The following is a 21,917-nucleotide window of genomic DNA, read 5'->3' on the forward strand; positions in this document are numbered from 1 at the left end:
GTATTTCCTGTTGTCCTTTTAGGAATTATTGGGCTATTGCTAAAAATGCTCAAGAGACCATTTATGTTTATTTCTCTATCATTTATACCTAGAGATTCTCTAGAATATTTTCATCATGGATGAAAAAATATGGCAAAGGCCACCTGTGTGGAATAGCTAGGAGAAAATAAGAAAATAACAGTGAGCCAGCTAAAGAAACTCTTCCTTAATGAAAGTGTGGGTGTGCATAGTGCAGGTTAAATGGCTATGTAGTAAGACTTCCTTTGTGAAGCACACAACTATCTTGTATCTTGAAGATACAACCCTTGTATCTTGAGGTTTTATTTCCCAATTTAGTAATAAAAATAAAATGAGCATCATCCCCCATAACATGGTTATATTTCCATGGGACTTGAGAAGCCAAGTTAATGAACCCTCACCTTGGCTCCTATGCCAAATGAAACCTTCATTGGACAGCCAGTGGTTTACTCTAAATTTCCAGCAGAGACGATTTCCCAGCAGCAGGACCTGCTACTTAATCTTGCCTCTAGGATTTTGGGATTTCCACCGTCCTGTCAAGTATCACTGTTTTGCTCTAACCTCCTTCTTTTCCACAGTTGCAATACAGGACAACGTGGATATTCTCCATTCAGCATCCCATTCACTTTCTCCCCAAAAATAATTGTTGGTGGACAATTTAGCACAAGATGGGGGTGGTGAGGTCACTTCTCAAATGCTGTTCACAATTATGTAAGGGTGGGGTGAGTCTAGCACAGGGGTCTCAAACCTTGGCAACTTTAAGATTTGTGGACTCCAGCCCCCAAAATTCCTCAGCCAGCTTCTCAGCCAGTGGATTTCTGGGAGTTGAAGTCCACAAGTCTTAAAGTTGCCGAGGTTGGAGACCCCTGGTCTAGCAGAAACCACTCTTGTAAAAAGAACCCCTTGTAACTTACATTTGCAAACCTCTTTTTTTCTTCACTCACACACCCCGCTACTTAATTTAGAGAAACAATTAATAAAGAACTATGGCATAAGGTTGCTCTAAGCAAGTGCAACATTGTGGATAATTTCCCGTAGCCATATGGTTTAATATTAAATTTAAAGGGAGGGGATACATTATTATAAATTATATTTTTGAAATATGTTCCTTAACCTAGAAGTAGCATTTTAACTACATGAATTTGTGATTTTCAGCTCGTCCGAACTAGCTCGAATACACCGATTCTACGTAAACACGGACAGCAACGCCGTCAGTAATTAAGCCATCGAGGGACAATTCCAACTTCCCCGCGTCCTTATAGCATCCTCCTGTTCCTTCTGCGTCAAAATCGACGGCTTCTGGGATGTGTAGTTTTTGAGTCCTCCTGTCCACGCTGCCTGTGCTCAAACAACTACAGTTCCCAGGAAGCAGCGGGAATCTGTGAACCGCGAACATACGTCACCTTCTCCAGGAGCCAATCGCGCGGCGGCCGAAGCGAGCGCCGTCAGCCGCCAATGTTGTTTTCGCTGAGTCGAGCTCTGGTGGTGTTGGCGGTGCGGGCGCCATATTGGAAGGGACGAGGCGGTGTTTTTTTTTTCCCTTTCACCCCACCCAGGCCCCCCCCTCGCTCGTCGTTGAAACAACGGAGCCGCCCGGGCTCGTGCCTCGCCGCCGCCGCCGCCACCATGCTGTACTTGGAGGACTACCTCGAGAGTGAGTCTCTGCAGTGGGAGCGCGGCGGGGGGCAAGAGGCCCGAGGGGAGGGGGAACGGCGAGAGCGCAGCGTAGGCTCCGCCCACCTTCCTCCCTCTTTCAAGGCGGCTGTTGCATCTAACTGACTCACTCCTTCTCCCTCCCTCCCTGCAGTGATCGAACAACTTCCCATGGATCTCCGCGACAGGTTCACCGAGATGCGCGAGATGGACCTGCAGGTGCAGAGTACGTGAGTCAGCCCCGCCCACCGACCGCCTCCCTGGCGCGGCTTCGCGCGCAGTCCAGCGAGTAGCCGGCCGCTGAGGCGGGCTTCCAGAGGGAAGGGTGGGAAGAGCTACCTCGCAGCCTTGCGTGAAGCACTTGTCGAAGGAAAGATTACACGTGCTTCTTAAGGTGCTTCCCGCACCAGCCTTGAATCCCTCAGAAATTTAACATTAGGCAAACTATCTGCACCGTAAGCGCCTTTGCAGCAACACGAAACATAAGTTCAGAAGAACGATTCACTAGTAGGGAGATGAAAATAAGCTGGTAGTGTAGGAAATGGATAAGGATGAAGAAATACGTTTGATTTACATGCATTTGTCGGCTGACTTTCGGGAGCTCAGGAAGATACAGAATTGAATTCTTTATTGGCCAAGTGTGATTGGACACACAACGAATTTGTCTTTGGTGCATATGCTCTCAGTGCACATAAAGAAAAATAAAATAGAATGCATTCATCAAGAATCATAAGATACAAAACTTAGTGATAGTCATAGGTTACTAATAAGCAATCAAATACTAGGAAACAAATAAAACAATATAATTGTAAAGATATAAGCAGCATGGTTATAGTCATAAGTGGGAAGAGCTAGGTACTAGGAAGGAAGAGAAAAATAATAGTAATAAAGTCTTAGATAATGTGACTGTGGGAATTATATGTATACATATATATGGTATATGTTATACATATGTAGTATGTATATAACATTTAATATATACACACAGACACACACACACACCACATACATACATACATACATACATACATACATACATACATATATATATATATATATATATATATATATAATTACATATGTACATATACATATATATAGTTATATACATAGTGCTTTCTCCCATTTTCCCCCATAACCCTCTAAGTTAAGTTGTTCTTTGATAGTTTCTGTGGCAGAGGATGGACTTGAACATGGATGTTCCCATCCAGGTGTTAACACTATACAGAATCATCTGTAAAATAAAAGATATGATCAACCTCATGCATAATAAACAGTAAATAAGCAGAACTCACAAGATTTTTCTGTACGTTGATATATACTGTACAGTATATGCAGCACTTATTTCTGATGTCTTCTGTTGGAACAATGACATTTCATAATACTGTCCAGAACACTACTTTTCCCCAATAAGTTATGTAAAAAAATTTCAGCCTGAATGTACATCACTTTCAGCTCTAAATTTCCTTTGAATCTTCTACTGTGTATGAAGTATTTGGCATTTCTTGTTGCTCATCATTTGTCCTAAATATTTCAATTTTATTATCTTGATGTTATCACACTTTCCCTATTTTTGTCTATTTGTTGGAAGATTCACAGTAAGCCATAAAAAGCCAACTACATTACTCTTAGCAGATACCCTTTGACTCAATCAAAGTGGTTAATTTATTATTTAGTATATTATGCAACTCCCCCTAACTGAACCATGATTAAGTCAACCATCTTGGAAACATAGGTGTAATTGAGACTTGCTCAATATTTATGGTGCATTTGAATTTAATTGCTTAAATACATTCTTGAATATATTTGCATTCTCAATAGCAATTGATTTCAGTAGTTTGTCCAATTGTTTTGGACAAAACTCAGCAGCACTTTTTCATCCGGCTGTTGATAAAAATAGGATCGCCAACATGATCGCCAATGTCTGATGACGGATATGATACAACAAGAAGAAGTACTATCCAACAATTTTTTCCCTGGTGTTATCCTGCAAGTGCAGAATTAGGGTTTTTTGGATCAAATTTTGATCCATTGGTTGTGACAGGAATTGACGGATCAACTTGTTGCCTGAGCCTGATTTTGCCGGCTAAGAGAGAATGACAGGCCCACAGTCATCCAACTGACTATTGTGTCTAAGGCAGGAATAGAATTTATTCTGCTGGTTTTTAGCCTTGTGCCTTAACCACTGGACCAGACCGGCTCTTACTATAGTACTGTCCAACAATACCATTGGCCTTATTCATTCTGGGTGCTAGGGTATAGTGCACAGCACACCACAGCATAGTGACGTCTGAAGTGCCCTAGCTCTGCTGTAAATAGACAGTTCAGAAGTTAGAACTTTTGAAACTTTTTTCTTTGCTACAGCTTTCATGATAAATGTGACAAACTTAAATATGCTATCTGGAAGTAAACTTAATTCATTTGTAGTACGCTCAGCTAATATTGTGATCTTATATCTCCTTATTTTGGAATTTCACTGGATTTAGGAAGACTTAATTTTACAAAAATATTGTTAAGATGTTGTCATGTGTCTCTTATAATGTTAAAGTACTGCCAGTGGTTTAGCAGTTAAAATGTCAAATTAGAGCAAGGAAACTCATATTCAAACCTATCCTCAGCATGGAAATCCACTTGTGAACTTTGGACAAGTCATGTTCTCAAATCAATTTTTCTTATCTTTTTGATGTGCATTAAAAATGAGGAAAGAGTCTCCTAGCTGTCTTGAGCTCCTGGGATATAAATCAGACAAACCTCAGTGGACAAATTAAATTATGTCTTATGACCAGTCATTTTCTTAATGTCTTAAAATATTTGTTTACTAGTGTTACCCTATTTCAAACTATTGCATATTTATCTAGAGAAATGAACATATAGAATGTTTTCTATGTTTAAGATGCAATGGATCAACTGGAGCAAAGAGTAAATGAATTTTTTATGAATGCAAAGAAAAACAAACAGGAATGGAGAGAAGAACAAATGACTTCAATTAAAAAGGTAAGAATAAGGCAAATGCCTTCTTACAACAAAATTGCAAAGTAGATCCTTGAATTTGTTTTAAATTACTTCTGAGTTTCGATATTAAAAAAAAAATCTTCACACACAGCTGTAAATTGGTTCAATTTTGTGCTTGAAATGTTCCTGGAATGTCTAGAACAACTTATTTCACCTATTTCAAAATACTGTAGAATATTTCAGTTTTGCTGTATTTTCTAGACCTATACAATTTTTATATGACCTATCCTATTTACAAACAAGTGGTATTGATAGATTTTTTTAAATGCAATGTGTTTGCAATATAGATATTGGCTTTCATTTTAATTCCACATATTCAAGGGCACACAGTATCTTCCATACTTGAAAATAGTGGAAAGAGATGGAACAACTTCAATGAATCTTCCAATTTGATTTGCTACCTATTTGATTCAGTAACATGAATAAATAGCAAGGGAACAAGTTAAATCAAAGGTCTTAGTTACTTTAATAACATTTTTTCACTGATTATAGAATTATAAACATACATTCATCTCAATTCCAGAACCTAAGTTAAGTATCTCAGACAAATAGTAACTATTTAAACTGTGCTTTGAATATATACAATGAAGAGTATCCTGTCATACTCATGAATAGTGGGTTCCATTATTAAAGTACCAAACTTGTTAGGAGGTTTTATCTAACTTTCAACTGGGGTTTGCCTTCCTGAAATTTAAATCTGTTATCATACATCCTGCTAAATGGAAGTTGTGTATAGAAATATAGCATCACCTATGGCAGTGATGGCGAACCTATGGCGCGCTAGCCAGCTGAGTTCACCCTTTTTTAAAGCCATTTTTCTCCCTCCCCAGGCTCCAGAGCCTTTAAAGGAGCCTGGTGATAGCGAAAAGAGCCCCCCCCCTCCCGAAGGCCCTTCGGAGGCTTCATGAGCTGAACGGACTTCCGGTTTGCTTGGAGGGTCATTTTGACTGCTCTGGAGGCTTCAGGGAAGCGTCCTGAAGCTCCCTCAAGCTTCCGGAGGGCTTTGGGGGACGGGGGAGGCTGTTTCTGCCCTTCCCAGGCTCCTATAAAGCCTCTGGAGCCTGGAGAGGGCAAAAAAAGCATGCAAAAAATGGGGGGGGGGTTGTGCCTGTAGTGCGCGCATGCGCACTGGAGGGGTCGTGCATTGCATTATGGGTGCGGAACACCTGCACACTACCCCCCTGTGCTCCCCCCACTTATGGCACACGAGCCAAAAAAGGTTCGCCATTGTTGACCTATGGAATCAATCTTCATTGTTTTCAAATCCTTTGCTGAAGAGCTGGGACTTTAAAGACTTTTTAAAAGCCCAAAAGGAGGAGGTATTCCAGATATCAAATTGCAAGCTTTTCAAGGGTTGGGGTGGTGATGGCAGTGTTACACAATCACTGAAAAGCTTTGAAGCATTTTCTTCCAGCTTTTACTGGAAGGGCATTCTCAGCCCAGACGGTCTAAAGATTACCTGTCCTGAGTCCTAGTATGTCTCCAAACAACTTGATTTGTTCCTGGAAGCAAACAGCCAGTGTAACTCTTACAGTAACGCTTTCAGATGGACAAATCTAGATACACCCATCTAAGTTTCTGAAAGCTGTTCCAGTTGAACTTTCTGTGTGTTCTTCACGGACATCTCCATATAGAGGAAATTGCAGTAGTCCACACATATTAATCTCTATCTTAAAATATGCTTTATTTTAATATATTAATATAGTGTAATTATGCATTGATAGATAATTTTGCCCTAGTTCAGTTAGTAATTATTAATGTATTACTAAATAATATTTGTAACCAATTTGCTTACGTAATATTTCTGATGCAGGATTATTACAAAGCGCTAGAAGATGCAGATGAAAAAGTACAGTTGGCTAATCAAATTTATGATTTAGTAAGTAAAATAGAAAATTTTGAATTGATTTATATGGTGGTCTTCAGTTAACACTTTCAATATTTTACGTAAATGTATAACAATAGAAGTAAATATATTTTCATTAACACATGCAGCTTTGTCCTAATTTTTGAACATCCCAGAGCTCTTCCCTGGATTTGTACCACTTGTTTTGCAACCAAATTTATGGCGGTTTTTATGTTAGCTTCCTTGCTGACTACATGGTTTGCATGGCCTGACTTAGAGCTTATTTTCTAAGAAGAAAGACCCATTTAGTTTCATGCTGTCCTTTATCAGATGTTAATTGAAATCTGAGAGGGTATATAGAGGCTTAAATTTTGTATTAATTTAGCCGTTTTTTCAGCTCAGTTGTCTTAGTTTGCATGATACATCCTGAACTATAAGTCACAAAGGTAAGATTGTCACCCATGTTTCAATATAGCCCAACTTGTCAATTGACAGATGACCTCATATAATGGCAAACAGTGAAAAACATGAGTGCAGGGAAATAAGACAGAACAGGGAGATGAAATGGAACCAAAATATAAATGGAAAGTGGTTAACAGATACCTTATTGCTATTTTGTGGAATCTGTCATCTGGGTATAAACAGAAGTATTATTTCCATTACAATATCCTTTCCATGGTGAAACATGATTTTAATACAGTATTTAAAACAGTTGAGAGATCTATTGAGAGAATTGAATAAATGTAATGAATGAATAAATGTATTTCGTGTAAGTCTGTGAATGCTTTTATGTTAAGGATTCTGTTACGCATGTTTTATATGGCAAATTTTCATTTTCTTAATACCCTTCCAAAGGTCTGAAATGATAATGCTGGTTGAAAATAAGCTGCCAGTTCTAAAAATCTCTTATTAAATTAGGTAGACCGTCATTTAAGAAAATTGGACCAGGAGTTAGCTAAATTTAAAATGGAACTTGAAGCTGATAATGCTGGTATTACCGAAATACTGGAAAGACGTAAGTATGTGTGATAATCTTTTAGAATTATGCTAGTGTATATAATATTGTATGATGATAAAATTCTAATTTAACGGTACCAGGCATTTAATAATGTGCAAAGCATCCAAGATCCAGTTCAAGAGTGGTATAATTGGATCTGAAATTAAGAATTTAAAGTAACATTGTGATTTGCAGTGATTTTACATATGAATTAGATTAGAATTTAGATTTGATTCAGTAAAAGAATGATAGGAATGATAAGGCATGAAAATCCTTGAATCTGCTTTATATTTTGAAAAAATAGAATGGAAATGGTAGAAATGATTTATTTTAAGAGGTTTATTTACCCTGTAAAGTTTTAACTGCATAGTTTTGAGGTTTTGAGTTAGGAATGTTCTAGTTCTACAAGATAAAAATCTAGTAGAATGAAAAAGACAAGTAAACAATCCATGGTGTCAGGATGCTTTTTGCCATATTTACAGTACTTTGTCAAAACCATATTTGGGATTAAAAGAAGTATTTATTATCCTGGCAGGTTCTTTGGAACTAGATACACCCTCACAACCATTGAATAATCATCACGCACATTCTCACACTCCAGTAGAAAGTAAGTTGAAATTTTTGCCTTTAATGCGATTTAATATGAATGTAAAACTAATATAGGATTATCTATCTGAAAAGCCAGCTGTCTCCTAAAGCTACCATTGGAATTTGCACAAATGCTTGAATACATTCAGTGGATGTAAAATTGATAAAAACAGCTTGATAAGGCTAAGCTTTGTATGTTTTTAGAAGTATGTCATTTGCATTTCAACACCTCGGGTTAGACATTTGGACTGACAGGTTTTTTAAATTCTTTATACAGAAAGGAAACACAATCCCTCCTCTCATCATGCAGCAGCAGACCATGTACCTGAAAAGAAGTTTAAATCTGAAGCTCTTCTGTCAACTCTCACTTCAGATGCCTCTAAAGAAAATGCACAAGGTAATTTCTGTTATAAATTTAAGTGAAAATCTAAGCAAATCGAACCATTTTTGATCCTATATTCAGAAACAGTGTTTGAGGAAAAAAGCAGATACAATTTTCATTTAAAAGTGGTTGCCGCAGCATTTGCTGCTAAAAGCTGTATGACAGAACTTATAAGCTCTAAGTGCAGAAGTAGTCCAAAAATTAAAAACAGCTTTAACAAAACAAGAGGGAAATAAACTAAACAGAATCAAAGTGCTATTGATTTCTGGTTAGCTTCCTGCTAGGATTATGCCCAATAAAAAATGCGTAATGCATTTTTTCTTTATACTTAACTCTTTATCTTTAAGCCATGCTTTTCAGTTCAAATAGAATTATATATTTATTTATTAGTTTTATATGACCACCATCTCAAAAACATGAGTCTGGATAGCTAGCAACATTAAAAAAAAAGATAAAACACATACAAAATACATAAAACAGATATCAGGGAAAAATTAAAAAATCAGAAGTCAATAATTCAGCAGAACCAGGAGGTATCTTCATCACACATTCTGGGTCCCAGGCTCAATAGAGGCAAGTCTTCTAGGCCCTACTGGAAAGCCAACAGGAACCGAGCCAAACTCATCTCTGGAGAGATAATATTCAAGATGGTGAGCACCAGAACATAAAATCCTGATACCCCCTGACTGATACTTGTAAGCAGATGAGACCTGAAAGGTTCTTCTGCCAGACTGCATGGGACAGATAGAAACGTCCAGGAAAACAATGAACCCATAAACCATGAAAGGCTGCCAATGCCTTGAATTTTCCCCGGAAGCATATCAATAGCCAATGCACAGTTTTAAATACTTAGTCCTGAGCAGATAGCAACCAGATTGAGCAGAAGGTTGCAGCAGCCTATCACTAACCAGGGCAACAGTATATTTGTGATCTAAGTCTTTTAATATTTTATTTGATTCAATGCAACATGTTTCCTCTATCTGTTTTTGAAGAAATGGGTGGACGAATGTAGCTAAGAAAATGGCCTTATCACATCTAGAAGGATCTTGACACCAGGAATAATATATAGCTCATGATTTACCACCTCTTTTCACCCGGTTATTCCTGCTATTTATTTCCTTCCTTCTTTTTCTCTACATTCTTCATTCAATGTCTCATTTTTTCCATTTCCAACTTTGCCTTGCATATGTGCTAACTCGTTTGCGACATCACTATTACTATCTTTCCAGGAAAGAGAATTAGTCTGAAGATTAGACAGAAATTTGCTACCCTGCTTCCGTTTTGTATACTTACAATTTGGCAGGGACATGTTTCGTTTTGATGGTATTTTTTAACAACAAAATAAACAAAAAAACAGACTTTCCCAACAGTTGGAAGACAAGTTTGGGAAAAGATGCTTTTGATAAAGAGTGATATTTGTCATAGGCCAAACTGCTTATTTACTTATGGCTGCAAATATTTTTTTAAGGCAGTAAATATTTTCAGTTTTCTGAGTGGTATGTATTTTACTTACCATTGCATAATTTTAAATTACATACACTTAAAAGTGCATGAGAAGTGATTCAAGTAAATTTTTGCGACTTTCTGCATTGTCCTAATAATATTCATGTTGCATCTTAATATATGTGTGTTTCATTTTATTTGTGATAGCATATAGTTGAACTAAGTAGTGAAAATGTCAGCGTTCTAAATACCATGCATGAAATCAATCAGAGACCAAGGCAGAATCATCCTTAAAAGTTCCAATTTAATCATACAGGCATGTTAGCACGTCTGTGGAATTCCAACTCTGATTTTCTTCCTGGAATTTCACCCAGTTGAAAGTTCATGATCTTATCCCCACACCCATAATCCATCACATGGTCCAATATTCTTCTTCCACGCTGGCATCTACACCCCTCTGCTTCCTGTCAGGTGTCGAGGTGCAGAGACAAAAGATGACCTCGAGCTTCTAGAAAAGAATGACAACAATACATTCCACAAATCTACTCCTTTCTATTCCCCCCTCCCAACTACTACACTAATGAAACAGCATAGGAAAATAATAGAAAGTGTGGCAGGCTAAAGATCCTAAAAGAAACATAACTACAGGCCTGACAGAAAAAGGTTAATATTTTATTGCTAATAAATTGATTCTCAAAACATGCAATGTTGAGTATTATAATATTTACCATACCATTATATTTTAAAAATCACCCTACATTTAAATTTGTATTCCCAGAACACTCATTTTTTTAATCATATCAAATGGTTTATTAAAGCATGAAATAAAGAATTCATTTCTTCCATAACTTTGTTACATTTTAGTCTTTGGGCAAGAGAGCAAACAATACAAAGAAACTGATACAGCACCAAAATCTTTCCACATCATTAAATCTATATTTTCCTTTCTTAATTAGCACACTGTCTAACTTTTCCTTCATACACAGTTGATTTCCAGTTTTCTGACATTTATTTTTTTTAGTTCTCATTTTAGACTATATAAATATGTTCCCTTTATTCATCAAGGGTGTCGAAACAGTAATTCATCATCCTCATCCAACAGTGCATATAATGCAAATTCTTCTCAGCCATTGGCATCGTATAACCTGGGCTCATTATCTTCAGGAGCTGGAGCTGGTGCTATTACCATGGCAGCAGCTCAGGCAGTGCAAGCCACAGCACAGGTAAGGAATTCAAAGCATGTTTTAAAATACCTGCCCCAAACAGGTTGTTATAGCAACTTTTATTTCATTAGATTTGCTATTGGCACTTCAAAACAATTGTTTTCAAAGATGTCATATCTATTGGTTGACATTTCATGGATGTAGGTTTTACAGGAAAGGAAGAGGTTTATATGGGACATTCTGAAACCTTTTCCCGCTAGATTTAAATATGTAAACCTGTAATTCTCCTTAATTTTATCTACATGTGCTTGAGACAAGCCAAAGGAAAATACCAATAATTTACTTGCAATATTTTGAAGATCAAACCTCACCTATAGTATTTTTTTAGGGAATAAAGTAAGGTACTCATTAAATGATTATGCACTAAACAAGCTTTACCAGTATAATTTACCAATTATAATGTAATTACAGATTAGCTCAAGGTCTGCTCATGTAGGAAAGCAGTGAAAGTCAAGTGTTTCACTTCTGTATTCAATGTATTACAAATAAGGCTAAATTTGAAACCCTCCATTCATATTGCTGTTTTTCTTTTAGATGAAAGAAGGAAGACGGACATCGAGCTTAAAGGCAAGCTATGAAGCCTTTAAGAACAATGACTTCCAACTCGCAAGAGAATTTGCATTATCCAGGGACACAGCAGGATATACATCATCTGCTTTGGCATCCACATTATCACAGACATTGAGTTCATCAACCACAGATTCACGGAGTGGTAGAAAAAGCAAGTATGTTCATTAAAATCGTAGCTGCTTTGTTTGTTGTAAGAGACATTCAAAAGAGGATTGCAGTGTCTATCTGGGAACGACAAAATTGCATGACAAAGATGCAGGATTTATTGCTTCTGAATTCTACCCCAATTCCTTACTGCTATTGTCCAGCATTCCTACATAGAGTCCTTGTTCAGTGACCATTCAAATTACAACAATGCTGCATGTAGGATTCCACAACCATTTCTCAAGAGTTCCCACCATCAGTATCTCTGCAGTCACATGACCACAGTCTATGTTCTCAGATGCCCAGCTTGCAATTAACATTGCAATGAATAATTTGCACAATGGGGAAACTGCCAGGGAAGGTCACAAACTTCTATAAGTTGCTCTTGCAACGTTTTCTCCCAAGGAACCTTGCTATGGATTAGGAGATCTCAGGGATCTTGTGTTCCATAGCACCCCTTCCGCCTGTACATGGAAATCTCACTCATGGTCCCTGCCAGGTCACCCAAACTCAGTGGTGCCAGCCCACAGCTCTTGCCTAGCGGCCTGCTTGCCTAGCAGTCTGATCACATGAGACCCTTCTTTAATAATCTCTGCAGTTGGCAACGAAACTGCTGGGATTGCCATCACTAAGTAATCTAGTTATGTGACATTGCTCTTTACGACAACACCACTTAGCAATGGAAATATAGTCCCAGTTGCCACTGTAACCAAGGACTAAATGTAAACCTTTCACACTACAGACTACAGGTAGTCTTTGATTTATGGCCACAATTGAGTCCAAATTTTTTGTTGCTAAGCAAAACATCTGTTAATTGAATTTTACCTCATTATACTACCTTTTTTGCTACTGTTGTTAAGTAAATCACCACAGTTGTTAAGTTAGTCACATGGTTGTTAAGTGAATATAGCTTCCCCATTGACTTTTCTGGTCAGAAGGTTGCATCACATGACTCCGGGACACTGCAACCGTCATTAATATGAATCAGTTGCCAAGTGGCTGAATTTTGATCACATGACCATGGGGATGCTGCAATGGTACATGCGAAAAATAGTCATAAGTTCTTTTTTCAGTGCTATTGTAACTTTGAATGGCCAATAAATGAACTTTTTTAACTCGAGGACTATTTGTAGTTGTGTTCCCTCAGTTAAGTCTTTCCAAGACCACCTTTATTCTCTTAACAGCAATAATAACAAAACAGGAACTTTTCTTTTGCTACTTTTCTGGACAATCTCCAGCTTCAACTTCCAACTTCCCAAGACTTAAAAAAGGATATGTATATTAAGCAGCAAGTAGTTAAAGCAAGAGTAAAAAAGCTGAGCATGCTAACCACCTTTTTGCAGCGGTCTGCACTGAATCCGTGCCATTCTCAGGAGATAGGTTATAGTGCCTTCTGCTGCTATCACCTTTCTTAGGATCTGAGTAGGAATGTAATGAGGGTAGATTCCAGGTCTGTAAATTCAATTGTATGACAAAGTTTCATGCAAAAAAAAAAAAAAAAAGAACCGTTATTCGTTTTGGCCACTAGATGGAGTGCAACCACTATAATAATTTTCACCTTTTGGGGGGGGCAGTATGAGCTTGCTGTCTTAATCCGGTTCATCGCCTTAAGGCGCAGAAGCAATTAAGTTATAAAATTTCTAAGCCTTTTTATTTCTGTAATGTTCCGTATTCAGACTTCCCTTCAGGAATAATTCAAGAGCTATGGTTGCTGAAGGTTTTTAAAATATGTTATTTGCCCTGTTACTTAACAATACGAAGATGAATTATTACAGCGAAGGCAAGAAAATACATTCTCTGAGTCTGCAAGAAGTTTTCTCCCATACTGAAAGAAATTGATATTTAAAGAAAAGGGCTCTAACAAAAGAATTCTCAATGAATTATAACTAGTTCCCAAATTCCATTGTATGCCATTTGTGATGCATTGCCTTCTTTAACAAAAAACCCTGAAGAAAAGTTCAAAGAAGAATGACCCACCCCTACAATCTTAATTGGACCTCAACATATCCCTTATGAAGAAAAGGTAGATTATTTTATTCAGATGTTATGCATAGTCCCCAGACAGAAAATTGAAGCTTTTTGTAAGTGAAGGGGACAGTATTCGTACATACTGGCTTAACTTAGAAATCATTTTAAAATTGTATCAAGTCACAGTTTTTTTTAGTTTTTGTTGTTTTCAGAATATCCCTTGTCATGAAAAATAGATTGGTGAAAGTAACCTGTTTATGTTAATTTTTCAGAAACAATAACAAATCTTCAAGTCAACAGTCGTCCTCATCATCTTCATCTTCTTCTTTGTCATCATGTTCCTCATCCTCTGCACTAGCCCAAGAACTCTCCCAGCAAACAGCAGCCATTCCCGAGTCTGAATCTAATAGTCAGGTTGATTGGACCTATGATCCAAATGAGCCACGTTACTGCATCTGTAATCAGGTATATTCTGCCAGAGAAAGAACATTGTTTCTGACAGGGCAGTTTGCCTAGTTTATTGATCATGGCTGATTTACTGAGAGGAGACAGATGTGATAATATGTAATTAGGTGTCATAAATTATGAATATTTATACTATAACATAATTTAAAATTACCAAATTACAATGAATTCTATAAAGCTAGATGACCAACAGTTTGTTGATATATGCAGAATATAGTGCATCTTTGAATAGAATCTTTGAAAATATCTGCATGGTGTCAAAGAAATATAAATAAATCTGCTTCTGTAGCCAATTTTTCTGCTAATCCTCATCATCAATTAGCTCATTTTTACTCATTTTATTTTTGGAGATGCAGAATTAGTAGAATTTAATAAAGAAATGTTCATATCATTTTATGCAGTCACATCCAAAAATCTCTTTGGATGTAAAATCTTGTCAGTGTTTAGCAGATTTATATTATGTAAATATTAAACACAAAAAATAAATCTGGCTATAGGCTTTCAAACTAAGAAAATATAACACACAGGAATATCTGAATAAACAAATGGATTCTCAAATGCTGCTTAAAAATATAAAGTCATAAATTTATGTAGAATGAGTAATCTCACAATTAGTTTCTGCAAAAAAAATTCTTAAATCTTTTTATTTTGATTATGATGTTTCTATAACTGATTCTATGGACTCTCAGCATTTTGAGATTTGCAGTTATAGAAAGTAGTATACAGCTACAATAACTAAATAGTCTTAAAATGTTTATAGAGTAAATGAAAATAATATCACTAAGATGATAGTACTACAGAGACTGATTCAAATAATGACTAGATTGAGAAACAATTTTTATTTTTATTTTAATGTTATTGGTATTTAATATTACTGTTGCTCCCTCTATTTTGTTTACTTTTAATGAAGATCTTCCTTGCTGATTGGATTTCAGATTAGATATTAGAAGTATTTTCTGTTGAAAAATAAACTTGAAATACAGCTTTTATATATAAAATCTAATGTTGATGCTATATTCACCTATATTCAGTCATACAAATTGGCTGTTTCAGATTTGTATTTGAAAAGTCAAAACAACACTCTACTTAATATTTAAGGCTAATATTCTATAAATAATAAATAAACCAGATTACAGAAAGTAAATACGTGAAAAGGAAGTTACCTGTGTTTATATGTTGCAGCTGATAGTAATGGAAAAATAAATGTTTTCCCCAAACTGGTATAGCCATATTTCCAAACAGGCAGTTCATCAAAGTGACTCTCGAACAAATTTAAAATGTTAATGATCAAAGAAAAAAGTTCAGTAACTCTTGGATATTTCAATGGGAATTTTTGGAAGTCCTCTCCAATCTAAAAGTTCCAATAATAGGAAAGTGAGCTTATAGTATGACTATTCTTTCAGCATATTAAAAGTTGGAACTGTCCATCTCGATCTCTCCTATTAACTTTTTGATGTGAAGTATTTTTTGATCATATAAAATCTAATGTTCAAATATGTACTGATTCTTCATAGGTGTCATACGGTGAAATGGTGGGCTGTGATAATCAAGATGTAAGTATGGAAAACTAATTGAAACTAGGAATAATACCTTGTTGATTTATTTGTTTTTTAGTTTTTTAAGAACCATGTTAAACAGATAATCAGATCTAATGCCTGGGGTGGAACACACACAAACACAATATATACATATATATGCATATCAGTATTCAATTATTTTTCACTGCTTCTAATAATACATTTGAGGAAAAAGTTGGATGTACTGTCAGAAATGCTTCAGGTTGTCTGTGGGGCTTAGGTGAGTATATTAGAAGTGTGACTAAGTATTTTAAACCCTAGACGTAACTTTTAGATTCTGTTTGATGGTTTTGGGGAAAAATAATGCAACTCTTGAGAATTTAAAGATGATTTTACACATACAAAGCTGTCTGAATAAGCATGTAGTAGTTGTCCTGGTAATATTGATGGCCAAGAAATATAACATCTGAGACTTATCTGGCTTCCTAAAGAGATCTGGTATTTTTCCTTTATTTATGAGTCTCTGAATCTGTCCCATATTAATCCATTGCATTTTTTTTTACCATCGATGTTTCAGAATATCGTGTTTTCTCTTTTATGTTTCTTACAGTGTCCTATAGAGTGGTTCCATTATGGCTGTGTTGGATTGACAGAAGCACCAAAAGGAAAATGGTACTGTCCACAGTGTACTGCTGCAATGAAAAGAAGAGGCAATAGGCATAAATAAATGCTGCATTATCTTCACTCCAGTTAACATATTCCTTTTGGGAGGTGGATTAGGAGGAAATGCTTCTTTGCAGCTAGTCAAAGAAGGATTGATATAGCTGTCAAAAATATTGACTTCTTAATTTTGCTAGCTGTGTTTTAATATTGTACCTAAATTATTTATGCACTACTGCTGTGCTATAAATACTTTTCCAGTTAGCCACGGATTGTTCCAGTGGCAAACATATGCAGACATTTGTACTCCGACCATTTTCTCTAAGCAATGGGCATTCTATGATAACTTGGTCTTCAGATAATTCCAGCAAAAGGACATTTCGAATCATTTTATATTCAGCTGACATTCTGCTGCATGTTCTGTGCTCAAGAACTGTTATGGAATTTATGTATATAAGTGGTAAAGGAAGTCAGGCTATCAAGAGAATGGACTTTTTCAGATGCCTTTAGAGCTTGCTCTCTTGTTGAAGTAGAATTCAGCAGGCTGAAGAAGATGGTTCTTGAATACACACACTGGGCTAATATCCTCTGGAGTACTTGGAACATAGCAACAGACTCTTGTACACTTTAAAGAAAAAAAAAATACCACTAATCTTTATATGTTTGGGGTCCATTCAGGGCATAGTCATTAAAAATGGTGTTAAAGTGATAAACTTTTTATACCAAATGTGTTTATTTTTTGTGCAAGTGATCCTTTAAATTGAAATTGTATTAGGTGTTCAAATTTGAAAAAAATCAAATGCTAGTATTAATGCTTTGCATACTGTATCAAAGAAAGACAGTACAACATTTCATGAAAGCTTTCATAATATGCAGTCTAACTGGAGGATTTTAAATAGTTTTTATTTTTTTTAATAAAATATATAAATAAAAGGTTTCCATCTCCAACATACTAAGCAATATGCCTACTGTGTGGTGGGTGGTTCTTTTTTATTTTTACTGTTTTCTTATTTATAATGCTAAATAATTGGTTCACATAACGTCGTTCATGTAAGCAAAACAACACTTTCAATACTGGAAATGATTAATGTTTATATTGCATCTAGGAAATTCATTTATGCATAAAATTTCATAATTCAAAGTTATGTTGAATTAAGGTCAGTCAGCTGGTGGGACATGGCAAGAATCAGTGAATTGGATCCCAAGTTTGTTGCTTTCATAAGGAAATTACATTAGTGGAGTATACTATGCTTTGTTTCTTTTCTAGTTTCTTCTGCCACTTCTAACGCCATCGCCAACATTCCTCTATCCTCAGCAATTCAGAGCAGTTCTTTAAGATGGTATGGTTGAGAAAGAATAGAGTGGGATGTTTCCATTAGATCATACAATATCCATAGAAGGCACGATGCATGTCCTAAATTTGGGTGACAAACCTGCTGGAATGGGACCTCCGGCAAATCAAATACCAAATTGAAACCTTAGCTTGGAAAAAGTGGACATTTCTCCTGTATGTATGTTACAACACTCCTCCAATCGTCTTTTTCAAGTTCAACCTTGAGTTGGAAAAGTCAGGGAGATATAGAACCATAGCCAGAAATCATGGTCTTTAGGCTTTCAGAGTAATGAGTCTCGACTTAAGGAAGATCAGCTCATTTACACTTTTGAAAGAGATTTTTTTTACGTTACTGCTCAAGACTTGGAAAAAAACATTTACCTCTCAGGATCACCCTTAAGTCTGCCTTACAATTTCACTATCCATCTTGCATAGGATGGCACTGCATGAAGCAGAGTGCCTTCTAGCTTAGACTTAGTCCAGGGGTGTCCAAACTTGGCAACTTTAAGACTTGTGGACTTGTGGACTTCAACTTGGCAACTTTAAGACTTGTGGACTTCAACTCCCAGAATTCTGGGAGTTGAAGTCCACAAGTCTTAAAGTTGCCAAGTTTAGACACCCCTGTCTTAGTCGGTTGCCTTGTAACAGGTTTTAGAGTATCTTCCAAAAAGTAATATGAAACCACTTTATTGGTTGTGCAGCAGGTGGAAGCCAAAATTGGATTTAGTCAGCTCGCAAATGACTCCATAAGCTTATAGAACTATATTTTCCTTACAAGTGGCATTCAAACAGAGTTACAATTACATTGGAGCTTGGAAAATTGCAGGTCTTATTCTAGGGATATGCAACGCTATATGTTGGATTCAAACACACCAGTCATCATGGATAAAGGTGAGTAATGAGGCTTTATTTTCAGGAATTGAAAGTGTTTACCTTAATACATGAGGGTATTTTATGTTAAATTAAATCAGGGTATTTTAAGACTCCATAAGGCTCTCTATTTTTTTTTTCCTTTTGGGTATATTCATCAGTTTCGTTTTTATTACTGTTTTCTGCTGCAGACATAATTTAGCAGTTTTTCTGGAGTTAAATGTAAAATATAAGTTGTTTTTCTAGTAACTTGCTAAAGATAGATCAGCATACAATAATTGGGAAAAAAGGTTTGGCGGATTAAGGTCCATAGTTTTATATTGTTACTTTTTTTTTGTAAGCCACATATAAGTACATGTGCCCATTCCCCTCTAAATGAAATATATTTTTATATAGTGAGGACATTTATTATAATAATTGCATCTTCTAATACCGTAACTGGGATGCTGGAAGCAATCTGTGAATGTCAGAGCATATTTTAACCCATTTTAATCAGAAACAGGCTGTTTTTCAGACTAAGCAATTCCAACTTTCCCTTTTAAATAAACTTGCACAATCCCAAAACTATTAGTTTAGCAATTAAGTGTAGGAATAATTTCCTATAATAGATTCCCACCACCCAACTAAGCAAGATGTGGCTACAGTTTCTGCTGCAGCCCCTAGAGGTTCCTCTTGACAACCTTGGCTACCGTGAACTCCAATATTGTGATCAGAAGGAAATTTGAATTCTGATTCTCTGCCTCCTTATATGCAAGTCAACCCCACATACAGAGATGCTTGATATTCTGGCACAGAGGATGATTGTATTGGGTGCCTGTTTCTGCAGAGAGACAACTTGATAGGTGGATAAAGTCATTGTTAGCAGTGATGAGGCATGAACAGAAGATATGAACAGTAGTTTTATACACAAAAATTGTAATACTTTAATAACTGGTCAATTCCAGAATGGCATGTAAAATGCAATTTTGAACGTTAATTCTCACAAGTAGGTGTAGAATAGTCCCAAATGAGCTAGGCTTGTTTATATATATGAAAAGCTACAAAAACAAGGCCTCTAGAGCAGGAGTGTCAAATTCATGGTGGCATCACGTGACATATCAGAACTTTTTCCCCCTTCGCTAAACCGGGCGGGGGCAGGGACAGCATGAGATGCATCCAGCCCGTGGGCCACGGGTTTGACAGGTTCATGTCCTGAGGAACCAAGGAATCTGATTTTGAGAAAGCTCTTTTAGTAAACTGACATTCAGATTTCTCAAAACATCTGTTGCAATTGGATGTCGTTACTTGATATGGCTATGCAAGTCTAGAGCTGCTTCACTTCATTAGCTATTTGAACTAAACGTTTCTTTCGTGGCTTCCTACTTCTAACCTATTGGCTGTCCCACGGCCATCATTATGGAGTATTATTAAAATATTCCAGTGAGGTCAAAAAAAGGAGATGAGTTAAGAAAATATTACCACAAGAGTTAAGATCTCTGAAGCCTGGTTTCAGGAATGCCTATCACATTTTATGGAAACGTTCTGGGTGGCAGCAATTCTGATTTCCGGGACTGCCCAGACAGGGTGAGCTGTGCCAAGTCAGAATCATAAAAGCCTCTTCTCCCAGATCTGACCTAGTACATGATCTCATGCACAATCAGTTTTAGGTAATCAAAAGTATTAATGACTATCATGGACATTGATCATACCCATGACCAAATATGTTCTCGGTGTCCTGAACATTTTCTCTGAAATGAGCTTTTTTTGGGGGGGGGGGGGGATCTAATTCTCAGAATATTTTTCAGTTTCAGAGTTGGCAACACTTTAAAGTTTAGATTATAGTTGCGTATTAGTGGTCAGCATTACTAGCTATTAAAGGAAAGAGAGGGACTAGTTGCTGCTGTTTTTAATTACACTAATTGCACAATACCATTCAACATCTGATGTTGCCTTTTGGATTCCTGATTTGAAAAAGTACCATAGGAAAGAAGTCTCTTCATTGGAATTTAATTGTAACTTGAGAAGGATCACAATGCAGAACGATGCATTCACATCTATCCCTTGATCACCTTATAATTATGGGAAGAGAAAAAAACCTCCAAATCTTTGAAGACGTTTTGAAATTATCCCCTTTCCATCATATTGAATTAGAACTTTGGAAAAGAAGTGTAGGCAAACCAAAATGTTGGAAAATTACACAGCACTTTCCGATTTAGTTTGCACCCAGTATATGCCTAATCATTCCCAGTTTCCTAGTCATAGCAAGCACACACACCACTCAGATTTTCTAGCAAAAATAAAGCTTGGTGTTTGTTTATATAACTTCATCAAATATCAAAGCCGTTATCTAGCAAAATGGCAAAAGACAGCCTCCCCCCCCCCCCATAAAAGGCAAAAGAATAAATAATAATATACGTTATCTATGTATCTCTTAAATATGTAGAACTTTCCAGAGCCATTGGAAACAAGGGTGTAGGGCAGGGGTGTCCAAACATCCACACCCCATGCTGGCTGGGGAATTCTGGGAGTTGAAGTCCACAAGTCTTAAAGTTCCCAAGTTTGGACACCCCTGGTGTAGGGCAACTCACTGGCCAATTCGCTGTGGGTCAATTCAGCACTACATTAATAACTTCAGTTACTTTTATCATTGGTAACCATGTTTTTGTTGCAATTATTGTAACTCATATTTCTGGATTAAATGTATTTTATTATTATTGGCCATGGTTCCATCAAAATCAATGTAACTTTTGTATTTGTTGAGTTGTCCTGCGATGAAGTCTCTCACAGTGACTTGGCAGCAGTGTGAGTTCTGTGGCAAAGTTGGCTGTGGAGAGTTTGCTGTGGCGAGTTGACCCATTCTGGAAAACTACTATAGGCAATGTGTATGGACAGAGCCAAAGGGAGTGGCCTTTAGGTATTCTATCTTTTTAATGTAAATAACAGCAGTTAAATAGAGATGGAAAGCAGAACACAATCTTCCTCTATTCTGCATTGGGGGGGGGGAACCATTTGGCAGATGTGGAGAAGAATTAATATTGTCCAAAAAAGAAGAAGGCCACTAAAATGGAGAGCTTGGGGATACCATCTGTGAGAGCACATAACCTTACCGGTGTCCTGCCTGCTCCCCATGACCCACTTTTCTTTTTGACTAACTTTTTTCTGGGTTCCAGGAAAGAAAACATTTTTTATCAGTAACATTAAAAAGAGAGGGAAAATAATGATCTGTGACAGAAGTGGGAGAAGGAGGGA

The 21,917-nt window shown here is 36.6% G+C and overlaps 1 protein-coding gene across 3 annotated transcripts; it reads left to right on the forward strand.

Annotated features, from left to right (window-relative positions):
- The first annotated feature begins 1,393 nt into the window (after positions 1–1,393).
- Positions 1,394–17,436, forward strand: ING3 (inhibitor of growth family member 3). 3 transcript variants are annotated; one of them, XM_081958287.1, is made up of 12 exons: positions 1,394–1,672; positions 1,826–1,897; positions 4,565–4,665; positions 6,497–6,562; positions 7,448–7,544; positions 8,062–8,133; positions 8,392–8,511; positions 11,104–11,162; positions 11,697–11,887; positions 14,117–14,309; positions 15,824–15,862; positions 16,437–17,436. In XM_081958287.1, exons 1-12 carry the CDS (start codon positions 1,474–1,476, stop codon positions 16,551–16,553), a joined length of 1,326 nt encoding a protein of 441 aa, XP_081814413.1. In that variant the 5' UTR covers positions 1,394–1,473; the 3' UTR covers positions 16,554–17,436. The 3 variants fall into 3 exon arrangements, with proteins under 3 accessions (XP_081814413.1, XP_081814412.1, XP_081814414.1); XM_081958286.1 differs by having other exon boundaries at positions 1,404–1,672; positions 11,005–11,162; XM_081958288.1 differs by having other exon boundaries at positions 1,405–1,672; positions 1,826–1,901; positions 11,005–11,162.
- Positions 17,437–21,917: the final 4,481 nt, after the last annotated feature.

This window comes from Natrix helvetica (assembly GCF_964273705.1).
Source record: "Natrix helvetica genome assembly, chromosome: 6".
In the NCBI taxonomy this organism is placed as follows: Eukaryota; Metazoa; Chordata; class Lepidosauria; order Squamata; family Natricidae; genus Natrix; species Natrix helvetica.